Source organism: Temnothorax americanus, unplaced genomic scaffold (assembly GCF_048541705.1).
Source record: "Temnothorax americanus isolate GAGA-0224 unplaced genomic scaffold, ASM4854170v1 Scaffold33, whole genome shotgun sequence".
Classification (NCBI taxonomy): domain Eukaryota; kingdom Metazoa; phylum Arthropoda; class Insecta; order Hymenoptera; family Formicidae; genus Temnothorax; species Temnothorax americanus.
The window spans coordinates 1,312,052-1,325,106 of NW_027509475.1; the positions used below are offsets into that span (position 1 = coordinate 1,312,052).

Here is a 13,055-nt window from a genome sequence, read left to right on the forward strand (position 1 = left end):
AAACCGATAAAAAACTATTTTCAAAGACTACTTGAAAAAAAAACAAATTATATAATTTGTATTAACACAAGAGTTTGGCAAACACTAAAATTACATCAAGCTATTAACACAAAATAATTTATTTCTAAAAAATATAAAAACCCCTTCTTACGTCGATTTCGAGAAGGTGACAATTCACACTCACTTTATACTTACTTTTTTCTTCCAAAAATTAATTAATGTAACCACTAATCAATTAATCGACTACGAAATATATTGTTAGCACATGATATAATCGATTAGAAACGGCATTATATTCTTTCTTACCTTTTCGGTCGTTTTCTTCTTTTCTATGATAGAAGATCGTCTGCTTTCTACCTTGACCTCTTCTTCGGTCTATAATAGATAGAACATAATACATAAATTAAAATTAAATTGACATAAATTTTTTAATTTATAATAACTAATATTTCCTAACAAAATTTCTAGCTTAAGAGACAGAGTTAATTGAAGCAAACTTAAAATTAAAATAAAATTGAATTTCTTTATAAATAATTAATAATAAAATTTATTTAAATTATTCTAGTCAATATGAGAAATATTTTTTTCAAAATATCAGTTTTGTGAAAGTGTTTGTAATTGTTGGAAATGTTTCTTGGTAATGTCTGCGTGTGAAATGCACGTATATGTATGTGTATGTGTACCTTTTGTATAGAAAGACGTCGTGGTGTCGCGGTGCCATCATCCATTATCTATACGATGATAGTAAAATAAATCAAAATAATTTGTATTTTACCAATATCTGTGGCACAGGATAAATTTTTCGGGACCATAACTCTCGAACGGAATTTAACATTATATCGTTACATTTTTATATCTTACCTTTTCTTCAGTCGTGATAAGCGAGCTGCGACGGCTCTCTGTCCTAAGTTCTTCTACCTAAATATGAAAATTTATGTATGAAATCTATTTTTCTAACTGACTATTCAAAAAATAAAAAATATGATTAATAGTCACCCTGCTAACTGATTCCTTGCGACTCACGGTTTTATCGGATTTAGGCGTGGTTTCTCGAGATACCTATACACATTAATAAGTATAACAATGTTAGATAATGCGAACTATCAAATTAATTTATAATAAATGGAAATATATTATGTTAAATAAAGATATAAAAAATAAAATAGAAAAAGTGAATTATGCACACCTCCTTAGAGTCGGGCTCTTTCTTCTTCAGAATCTTTTTCTGGAAAAAGATAATTTAGATTTAGAGGTAAAAAAAAAGAAATAGATTTTTAACAGATAAATTAAGTTTGTGAGAATAATTGCGCTTACCTTTTCTTCTTCTTTCTTATCTTCAACTTTTTCGGCGGCTTTCTTCTATAAATTTAAACAAATATATTTAAAAAAACAATATTAAGATGTAAAATTAGGTTATAATCACTAAATGGATTGCTCGTTATATTATTTTAAGTACAATATTTAATAAGAACTACGTCTCACATTCTTACCTTAATAGATTTCCTTTCTTCAACATTATTCACGATTTCTTCATCTTTCTACATACGTAAAAAAATAAAGTAATATTAGCAAAAATACTTTCCATCTAATTTGGATTTACACAGTACAGAGATACAATTGCACGTACAAATGTAATTTAAGATAATGTTCATATTAAATCAGGCATAAATATCTCTGATACTCGTTTTCTTCGCAAAATGTTTCATGCACAAACACACGCAATATAAAACACACAAAGTAAAAGCCTATAGCATGCGAAATAAAGAAATAAACTTTGAAGCAGAGTTGGATAGGTTTAAAGGAACCAGCTTCTGGGACTCGGAAAGAAATATGGCATCTGAAAAAGCTCTTGGAAAAACTTGCGTTTCGGGTAAGGAAAAATAAATATCAAGGCGGTTGCTTAAGCGTGCGCGTAAGATCGTTCGAAGAAACTTAGCGGATAAGCCGAGATTAAGTGGATGCTGCGAAAAGTAAAATAATATAAGCAAATTTATATGGCGCAAAAGCGGCAAATATTAATTGCATAAAGACAATTTTGCGGTGGCAAGATAAGATTTTCTCATACTGAAAATAAAACTGAAAACAATTTTATACACTGTAAATCCAAGTGTATTATTTCAGCTCTTCTTACACATTTCTTGCTGTTTTAAATCATTTAACATGATGGAACGTATTAATTTTTAATTTAATACAATTAAACATGTTAAATGACGTTATTTAACACAAAAGTAACATGTAAAAAGAGCTTCAGTCAAATGTGTCATTTTTAAATACGTTTACGTGTGTAAAAATAATACACTTGGATTTGCAGTGTAAACATATGTTGTTTTGCAAATTGGCCAAAATATTTTGCTAAAGCCTCAAGCTTCAGAGCACAGTGGTATTTGTTCGAGCGGATAAAAGTGACTGTTCGAGCGCATTACATTACCGAAATTCGACTGTGTGATATCTTATGCTCACCTGTAAGATCTCCATTTTCTGAAACAGAATACATCAGGGCCTTTACTTTCTTTCGCATATAATATATATTATTAACTTGGAATTATTTTCTTCACAAGCGTAATCAATTTCATTTATATGTATAATTTATCAATTATATCTGTTGGAAATTTGCGTTTAATGTAATAAGCTTCTTCTACATATTGTGGATATGGAACACACAGTACACACATAAACTTCAAGGTAAAGGTATGACACAAATGATAAAAAAGATGCAAACAAGAATAACGGTGGGTACAATAATAAACAATAGGGCACAAATGACAAGTAATTATTCTCACGGTGTGATGTGTTCTGATCACAGTGTACTGTTTTCGAAAGAAATGACATTTAATTCTCCTCTTAAAAAATTAAAAAGAAATAGATTGTATCTCGTACCTTCCCAACCCCTGGTTTGTCGATACCGTTCGGTTTCAAATCGGGCTTATCCTTGAAAATAACAAGAAAAAAAAATGATTTATCCTACGAAGACATGATTTTCATAACTTTTGAAAGAAGAGAAGAAAAGAAGTCGAATCAGCATTAAATAGTTACATGTAATAAATTATAAAAATTTTCTTTTATAAGTAATTAAAAAGTAAGATCACTTATTTTATTAGAAAAAACAATATATTACATTAATACATGAATACATTGTTGTTAAGTTATTATCAAATAAGTATAACAATTTAAATTGACCAAAGATGAATCTATGTATTAGTGTTGATATATGTTTGTGTATGTGTGTGTACCTCGACGCGAGAAACAATTTCAGAGTCCGATTCCTCGAGAATGGCCTCCGTGCTGATAATGCTGGACTCAATTACACTCACCACTTCCTCCTCTTCCTCCACTTCCTCCTCATATTCCTCCGATCTCCCGCCATCATCGTCGCTCCACGTTGAACTTATTACCTTATATATCGAGATATAATTTTTCAACGATATGCCAATTGTCGCGTCGAGGAATTGAAAGATCAATCATTTTTTTTTCGAATTACATAGTACATAGTAGATACTCTTAATATGTGAATTATTCAATCACTTCGTATTAATTTACTTGTACATTATTGATAATCAATTGCATAATAAACACTTATCTAAAATTAAACTTTTTTTCTCTTTCTTCTAACATATTGCTCTCTTTTTATGTAAAAATCATTATTTTTCGATAATTACAAATATAAAGGAGCATACTGTAATAAATTCGGCAAAACGATTAATCTTTCTGTATCTGTATTAAGTTATATGTGGCTAGTGTAAGAGTAATTTGTTAATCACAAAAGGTGTAACGGAAGGAATAGGGAAGCAACAGAAAACGATTAAAAATTAAATAAAATTTTGATTGATCCTCTCATGTCGGCGGCTACCTTCTTTTCCTCTTTCTTCTCCTCCTTCTTCTCTTCGGTCTTTTTCTCCACCTTCTTCTCTTCCTTCTTTTCCTCTTCTTTCTTCTCCTCTTTCTTCTCAACCTTCTTCTTCTTCTTCTCTTCCTCCTCCTCGTCCTTCTTCTTCTCCTCTTTCTTCTGCAATTTAATGAGGGGATTGCATGCAACAGTGAGGAACATATTACACTTACGAATGATCTTCGAATTTATCAAGAAAACGATGATTTAATCACATTAGATATTCATACTTGAGCAACATGCTAATTTTTCAACGGGGTACTTGGATCAATTATTGGAGATACAATAAGTTCACGTGAAATTCACAAGAAAAGGGGAAACAATTACAATTTTAAATTCAATATGTTAATTTTTCGCTGAAGTGTAAATTCTTTTTGCAATATATTGGAATGTAAATTTAAACAAAGACAGAAAAAGTGACTAAGAAAAGAAACTTACATCCACGTATAGATCGTGTGTAATCCGGGATCATATTAAATAAAATTGCATACCTTAACGACGAGACGAGCCGACGATTCGTCTTGACCGTATTCGTTGCTCACGACGACTTTATATGATCCCGTAAATTCTGTCGATGCAGAGGTAATGGTCAATTTCATATCCAGACCGTTGAACGAGATCATGATGTCCTTTGACGCTTTGACGATCGTTGAATCTCTGTAATCATATTGCAACTATTGTTGAAACAATCTGTAGAACAATCTAAGAAAATTCTTGTATAATAATATAAGAAAAGGCAAAAAATACGATTGTGTGCTAGCTAATTGTAAGATAAATTGTTTTAGATAATATTGATAATTTCCATTCTTATATTGTTATGGTATACAATTTCTAAGTTAAATAAAATACCATATTCTTGAATCAAGAAATTCGCAAATTATATTTAAAAATGCAATTTTTATATTAAATACGTACCTAGTCCACGTGACAGTGACCTTTCGGTCTTGCGTTGCGAGAGTGGCGACGAGCTCGACCGTCTTCCCTTCCTCGACAGTCTGGAAATAAAAATCAGCACACGACAATGAATTAATGAATAAAGCTTTGTTTTAACAATATTATCTTTTTACCAAGATAAATGTAAAATCAAGAAGCGCTGCATTTTGAGTACCAATAAACATACTCACAATTGATTTGAGGCCGGTAACAATTTTTGGTTTTTCTCCTTGGTCTGGAATTTCCGTCACTTCCACTACTTGCGACGTGGCTTCGCCCTTTTCGTTGCGCGCCACCAATTTGTACGTGCCCTTGTCTGTCGCCGACATTTGTTCGATTTCGAGTTTCACGGCGAATTCACCCTATTCGAAGAAATCAGCTGATCAAAATTCATATAATATTTTTTTTTAATAATAATTACGTCGTGTATACTGAATATTATTTAAATGCTACTTTTTAGTTGTACGCGATATGTCGCAGTGACAATAAACGTAAAAGAAAATAATTCCGTTCTGGTTATTCTGTTAAATTTTAAATTCTAAATATATTTCTCTTTAATACTGATTTACTTTAATACAGAATAGTGTTTTATTATATGAAACTCACTTCTTTGACTTGCTCGACATGCAACTTGTGTCTGGTATCCTCTTTAACGGCCTGAGTTTCCTTAAACCACGTACAGTCAGGTGCGAATTGAGAAAGAACGTGACATTCAATCACGACCGTCTTCTTCTTGACGATCTTTACTACCTTTGGCTTCTCTTTAATTACGGGTATAACTAAAATCGCAATCAGAAAATTGATTAATATTCTAATCTATCTTCAAATTTTTCTGTTACGCGATCTGTGCTTTATATATTTTTTAAAGAACTTATTGTTGAGAACGTAACATTTTCATTTATTATATTCTAATAAATATAACTGCAAATTAGTATCAGTATAAGTATTTATTAATTAACTTATAATATCTTTCCAACATTTATGAACACATCCTCAGAAAAACTAAACATATTTGAAATGAAAGTTGAATAATTAAATCTAAATCAATTATTTTTAATTATAAAAAACTAATTGAATTATTATCGCTTTGAATAATGTTTAATATAAGAAATGTGAACTTACTTTCGACGTTTAACGTAAGATTGGCATTGAGTTCGCCAAGGTCGTTCTTAATGTTGCACTTGTAAAGGCCGGAATCGTCCGGTCCGGGATCGTTCAGAGACAATTTGATATAATAAACATCGTCCTTCTCTTCAACGATGCTGAGGGAAATCTTCGAAGACTCCTTCACCACTTGGCCCGCGCGGGTCCATACAATCTGCGGCTTCGGCTTCGCCTTCACCTTGCAGTCCATGACGACGAGCTTGCCCTTATTATGCGACCGTATCCGTGGCTTCTCCACAAACGTCGGCCCGTCTCCCTCCGGTTCCGGTTCCGCCTCGATATTCAAATTCAAATTGGCGTTGCTCTCGCCATGCTCGTTCTTCACGTGACATCTGTAAGTGCCGCCGTCCGGTCCCGATGGATCCTGTTGTTAGGAAAAAAAAATAGAAAGATTTAATTAAAATTTCGAAAATTAGTAAAATATAATCTACGGCACTGATAATCCGGAAGAAAAAAATGTTAAGCCAAAAATCTGTATGAAAGAAAGTCAGAATTAAATCTTGAGAACTTGAAAAGATTTACTTCCATACTGTGATAATTAAATAAAATCAATTTAAATTATTTTCGCTTTTAACAAACTTTTTAGAGAATTACCTTTATCTCCATGATAAGGTCATATATGTCCTCCTCGATCGTCTTGGTCTTGATCGAGATCTTCGACGACTCCTTGACCACGCTGGTGCCGCGGAACCACGTGACCTCCGGTTTGGGATTCGCCTTGCACTTGCACTTCATGGTGATCAGCGTGCCGGTCTCATTTGGGAGAATGCGAGGTTTCTCGATGAAGGACGGAGCGCAACCCGCGCCCTCTTCTGCATCTTGGAAAGATCCACGGTTAGACATCGTCGGTGAAGGTACGGGCGCCGCTTCCGGGACACACCGGAAACGCGATCTTCGCCGCGGTCGCGGGTCATCGGTCGACCCGCGACCGCGACTCCCCGCTGACGTTAGTCGTGTTGTTGGCAGCTCAATGAGTTATGAAGCGAATTAAGATACAGAGACTTCACGATTGGTTAGCAATAGCGCGACTGTGCTTACCTGATGAACCGACCTATCGCCAATCATCGTAATCGAGAAAAATCGGCTCGTACACCTTTACCGCGCGTTCATAGAATGCATTATACACGTACGACGGAAACATGGGGAAAGTCGAGGACTCGTCATGGACGAAGTCGACGAGAGGGATCTCAATGTCCGAGCAGTTTGCAGCTTTATAAGATCAATTTTTGACAAAAAATAAAATTAATATTATATAAAATAAAAGAATATATATATTTAACGTTGCTGCTCCTATATTTTTGAAACTTGTTGGATTGTAACTGATCGCGATTGAAGAAATTGCTAATTCTTTTTGGAATAACTTTTCAAGTTTGGTAAATATCTCGGAGTGCCAATGAGAGCCCCCTCTCGTACGCTTCGAGGGGGACTTGCCTTGGAAATTGAGGGAGATGTTGGCGTTACTCTCGCCGAAGTTGTTAAAGGCGTTGCAACGGTAATTCCCACCGTCACCCTTGGTCGGATTCGTGATCTCGAGGGTCAGCAGATACGTGTCCTTGCCGGTGGCCTTGCGCGACATCTTCACGCGTTTACTGTCGGCAATCGTTTTCTGACCCTGGTACCACGTTATGTCCGGCACCGGATGTGCCTCCAGGATGCATTCCATGATGAGTAAGTCGCCCTCCTGGCGGATCGTCGGCTTCTTCGGGAAGCGCGGCGGCTTACCGTCCGGTATTCTGCGTAAATCGACACGTCAGACGAGAAATTCGTCGATTCGTTTTCTGATCGAGCGAATCTATAATGCCATCTCGCACGATGACGTTGTCTCTCATCTGCCGGCCACGCCACGCGATGTTCCCGAAAACGCGACGCGATAAAAGTCGCAGGCTCTCGAATTTCCAAATCAATTTGTCCAAATTTTGTAATTCCAAACGGTAGTTTACGTTTCTGTTTCAAAAAGAACGTGCGACTTTTGTACATGCAGGCGATCGTAAATTAAATAAGGAACGTAAATTATTGTAAAAAAAAAAGCATTTCTGCGAGCATTTCCGAGAAAGAAAGATTTTGGCTTGGATAATAATCTGAAAAAAATTAAAAAATTGAAAGAAGCGTGAACGCGCGGAATGTGCGAATACCTGCATTCATAATCTGATCGACTAACTTTTAACTTCTCTTATTTTACAATACATTTTACAATACATTATTTAGTTTATAATAGAGAAACAGAGCCTATATGTTTTACGATTTACGATATATATAACGTCCGTAATAATTAACTGTGATAAATGCGTGAACTGTGAAGAATTCTAATTCGACCATCATTACAACGACTATTGCAATTATTATTTTTGCATTGCAAATCATTGAAAGCTACACTAAATTATCGCTGTGCTTTCGCAGCGCGCCGCGTCGAGCCGAAGAAAAACGCGACAAAGTGTCGAATCGTGGCGCGGCAGGGCAGAATATAACGCCGAGAACAGATCGTCTCTCGATGCCTACTTGAGCCTGTCGCCACCCTCGAAGTTCAAATTAATGGTCGCCACCCCCTGGCCGTGCTTGTTCTTCGCCACGGCCCTATACTCCCCCGCATCCCCCTTCGCCACGCTGTCGATCCTCAGCCTCGCGAGGTGGTACAGCTTCTGATCGAGTTCCAGCGATGTGTTGAACCGCCCGCCGTCTTTCACTTCCTCGGTACCGTGATACCTGCGATCGCCGTCAACGTGCCAAGTCGAAACAACCGCCGTATATTGTGATTTGCGTCGCGGGTCACGCGCTCGGAAGTGCACATCGCGTTTATGAACTTTGAACCATCGAAACGAGATACATCGAGATACATTATCGAAATCGTACGTAGGTTCGAAAATATCTGTCTCAAATATCGTTCTTTTTGTAATTACACCCTTAGTGGGAAAATGTCTCAGAATTTTTCATATTATGAGTCAGAATTTTTATAAAAATTTTCAGAATGCTCAGAAGTTTTCAGATTTTTTAATTGGAATGCTTTTCAGTAAAACTCAGACAAAATAAGAATAAAATATTTCAGATTTTTTCTGCCAACATATCTTTGTAAAAATCTGAATAAATATGTGAAAATCTGTGCAATTTATCAGAAATTTTCGTACATACGGATACTAAAATATTCTGAAAATCCTCGTCCAATTATTTCTGAAAGTATCTGAGAAATTTTATATATTTTGCAGAATTTTTCATGAGTCTCAATTCTTACAAAATTTCTAAGAAAATATGAGAAATGTTTTACCAGGGACATCTAAAAATGTTAGAAGACAATGTTTTCAAGAAAAATTTAATTCGACGCGCTATTTCTTCTCTTAATTTTACTATTCAATCGATATTGGGCATTTTCGACCCGCGTTTCTTCCGATGATTCGACAACGGCACTTTCCAACGCTACTTCCTCACGCGCGTCGCGGACCTCGAGGCCTTACCACTTGACACTCGGTTTCGGATCGCCGACAAGTCGGCATTCGAAGGTGATGGTGTTACCGTCGTCGGATTGTCTAATCACCGGTCGTTCGGTGAAGGTAGGTTTAATACCGTCATCCGGTACGGGTGCCTCGTCGCCTACGTTCGACACAAACGATCGACATGTCGAGAATTATTCTTACACACGCTTGCTTGCCTACTCAATCCTTTCGCTGCAACGATTCGACTTCAGACGCACGCGTCATCGCCTCTAAATCAAAGCGCTAACCCACAAACAATTTTAATTCAATTGAATTTAATATATATAAATATCTCAAAGTGTGGAAAAAAGTGTGAAAAATAAACTTTCTTTTTTCTAAACTGCTGTTTTTTCTTCTAAACTTACCGTTTATAAGTATTGCTTCCACTGAAGAGAAATAAAGAAGAAGAGAAATTATAATTTCAACTAAATTTTAGAGACGTAAAAAATGACTTAGCAGCGAAAGGTTTAAATACGCGAAGCATTTTACAGTTCGATGCGAGATCGGGAGTCACGTATCGATTTGGCTTGAATGGTCTTCAAGTTTCTAGACATACTATAAACATTTATCTTCTAAATAAGAGTGTCGCAGTTTAATCTACATTAATCCATTCGATATTCAATCTTTATCTCGTGATCGATTCAGTTATTCGAGCACTTCGTTTATTCGTACCGTCGCATATAACGAGTGTGCTGAAACCGACGCTCAGGAATACACGTTCAAGGATTCACGATCCTTGCCGAGATCGACGTCTTGTGAATTAGGTTGCTCTCTCTACTCTCCTTCCGTCAACTCGCAATGTTTCGCTTGGTGGATCGTAAAATCTGTGCTCTCGAAATGTCACCTGCTCCATTTCTCTCGTATACGTCGTTTTGAGGACGGACGCGTGCGTGCGTGCGCGCGCGGTTAAGTGAAAATAGGAACACTGCACAATTATGCACAAGCATTTCGTCAAACGCTGTTTGCAAGTGAGTGAGTGGTGTGATATGTACCGTTTGACAACGACGTAACAATTCGATTGCATTAATGTTAATCGAGAAATTTCAACTTCATCATTCCATCTTCAATAATTACGATGAATATCGTTGAAATCGCGAATACCGCGAAGGAAGTAGTGTGTTTGTTGTTCCATGTTGTGTTCGATTAAAATACATGGTATTAATCAGCGACGTTATTATATATACAGTATGACAGAACAACACATAATTTCAAACATTCTTATTTTACTCAGAAAAAATCTCTACGAGCAAATTAGCCGATGAGAATGACCATGGTGAAGCATGTGACGAAGACGCATGTGAGTATATACAATCGTAATTAGAATCGTCATCGTTAACTATATATTTTACTATCTTTCAAAAATATTTCCGTACTTGCCAGTTTAAATTCCGTAAAAGCGTATATGTATTTAACGAATTTTATTTATGTGTAAATAAAATTTTCACAAGAACATTATATTACATGAAATGCGATTGTGTGAAATGTACTCGCAACTAATAGAACTATATATAATCCAACTTGATTCTATAAATTATATAGGGTACTATGTTTTATTTATAAGCAGCAGTATTAAATTTTGTGGGGCCAAAAGAACGTAATGTATCCAGGAAATTGCAAAATCAAAACCGATAATGTGTGCAAGTAAGGAAATATATGTCGTTAGCAGATCTAACCACCACCTAAATTTCGTATAATTGCGTTTGCGTGTGTGTGCGAATGATACTTGAATGGTGCGTCTCCGAAGGCCGCCGGTGCAAACGGAGGCTTCTCGCAGATGTTCGCACACGGCAAACGTGATCGTATAAATAGAGAGAAAAGATGTCATCTAAGCAACCTAACGAAGCGTCAATAATGTTTAAAAGCTAATCTCGCGAATCGCATCTCGTGCATCTCGGTACAAATGACAAAGCTCTCGTCTCGAGACGCAAGTGTATATCCCCCAATCGGCGCGAGATGCGATTCGAATTAATACGTGATTGAAGCAGCAGTAACACGCGTTGTTACAAGTTGATTATTCTGGTCCGCTCTCTACGCAACTTAATTTTTACGGTGCAAAATTCGTGAGAGACAAACAACCAAATGTGTGTTTTCTCTCGCAAAAGAAAAAGAAATGCCGTTTAGTCGATTAAGATCAAATCAACGGGCTGTATATCGTGGCTCGCGTCGAGCCGACATCGATACGTGCTCATCGCTCGACCGAGACAAACCATTAAAAAATAAAGGTTTTTCGCATTATTATGGCAATTTACAATGAAAGAGTAGAAAGAGACTGAAGAATGGAACTGCTGATGGAGAACGGAAAAAAATTAAATAATATAAACTGCGGATATATATACGTTTGGTGTAGAGTCAACATGGAGGATACAGATAAACAGGGCAGAAAATTGAGATGAAGTAGAGTGTCAGAAATGAAAGAGAATCATCGATATACATCCCGAGTGAGAATGTGAGAGAAGAGTTGAGGAACGCGGCGCCGATGATCCACTTTATTTTCCGCTTCAAGACAACGCGGAAGTGAATATAGGGGAACAACGTTATTTGTTACTTTAGAAATTTAAAGTTAATTACAGTTTAATCAGATATTGTTAAATATTTCAAAATTATTTAAAAAATTCTAGGGAAATTTATACTAAAGAATGGAAAAAAAATTACAGCATTACTTTTCTTGTCAATACAAAAATTAAATATTTTTAATTACCTGCTTGTTGATATAAAAAACAAATTAAAGTTAAGAATAACTTTTTTTTTAGTCTAAGGCGTAAGGAAACTTATTCTTAATAAAATATCGAGCGTATACTTGTGAAAAAAATTAAGCAGGTGGATGTGTAAAGCGGATCATCGGTCGAAGTATACATGGGTTTGTGGTTATTTATTGCATCAAAATCGTTAGATACTTACTATCGAAATTCAGGGAAATTGTGGCGTTAGACTCGCCGAGCTCGTTCTTCGCCGTGACCTTATATTTGCCAGCATCCTCGACGGTCACATTTTTTATTTCCAGAGTGGCGAAATACGAGTGGCCATCTTTATCGACGGTCAGCTGGAAACAGTTCAACAATTGTTATTACGGAGCTTAAATTAATTATTTCGCGTACGCTCCTAACTTCCCCTCCCCCCCCTCCCTGAAAGAAGTTCTCAGAATATCTCGATATTTTTAAGAATATATGTTTCATATTTCAAGTTTATGAAGATTTTTAAAAAATACTTTACACTTCTTTAGATCTTAAATTTTCTTCGGAAATTACATAATGAGAAATTTTTAAATATTTTAAAATTTATATGGAAACTTCTAGAAAAAACTTTCTCAGCATTTGTGAAAAATATTTCAATGTGAAAAATCTGAAAAATTTTCTAAAAAGTTGTAGAATTTAAAATATTTAAGCAAAAGTTAGAATTGGAAGCTATTTGGGGAACTTAATATCATACCTACATGTTATAGATAAAATCTCACTATGTGAAGAAATTAAATTATAATTTTACTATTCAATTTCTTTTGAGTTTCTTATTAGTCGTTTTGCTCGATTTCAAGCATCGTGACCTCTCTGCATATATATATGCGTCAGATATTTGGAAGAGCACAAAATGACACAAATCTGCTCAATTTTCTTTATCAA

At 35.6% G+C, this 13,055-nt stretch overlaps 1 protein-coding gene across 30 annotated transcripts in view; it reads right to left on the bottom strand.

Moving 5' to 3' along the window:
* Positions 1-13,055, bottom strand: part of Bent (projectin protein bent) — a 98,997-nt gene that overhangs the window by 70,151 nt on the left and 15,791 nt on the right. For 22 of the 30 annotated variants that reach the window (XM_077413564.1, XM_077413563.1, XM_077413557.1 and 19 more), the window contains exons 5-25: positions 12,340-12,481; positions 9,424-9,559; positions 8,477-8,680; positions 7,412-7,713; positions 6,575-6,792; positions 5,939-6,344; positions 5,423-5,595; positions 5,008-5,178; positions 4,799-4,878; positions 4,375-4,540; positions 3,848-4,003; positions 3,231-3,392; positions 2,878-2,928; positions 2,461-2,478; positions 1,491-1,538; positions 1,315-1,359; positions 1,187-1,225; positions 997-1,059; positions 862-918; positions 684-731; positions 307-375 (exon numbers count right to left, since the gene is read on the bottom strand). In XM_077413564.1, the coding sequence (XP_077269690.1) occupies positions 307-375; positions 684-731; positions 862-918; positions 997-1,059; positions 1,187-1,225; positions 1,315-1,359; positions 1,491-1,538; positions 2,461-2,478; positions 2,878-2,928; positions 3,231-3,392; positions 3,848-4,003; positions 4,375-4,540; positions 4,799-4,878; positions 5,008-5,178; positions 5,423-5,595; positions 5,939-6,344; positions 6,575-6,792; positions 7,412-7,713; positions 8,477-8,680; positions 9,424-9,559; positions 12,340-12,481 (2,754 nt within the window). Of the gene's footprint in view, positions 1-306; positions 376-683; positions 732-861; positions 919-996; positions 1,060-1,186; positions 1,226-1,314; positions 1,360-1,490; positions 1,539-2,460; positions 2,479-2,877; positions 2,929-3,230; positions 3,393-3,847; positions 4,004-4,374; positions 4,541-4,798; positions 4,879-5,007; positions 5,179-5,422; positions 5,596-5,938; positions 6,345-6,574; positions 6,799-7,411; positions 7,714-8,476; positions 8,681-9,423; positions 9,560-12,339; positions 12,482-13,055 lie in introns of all 30 variants that reach the window. The other 8 variants (XM_077413566.1, XM_077413573.1, XM_077413585.1 and 5 more) reach the window with 4 other exon arrangements.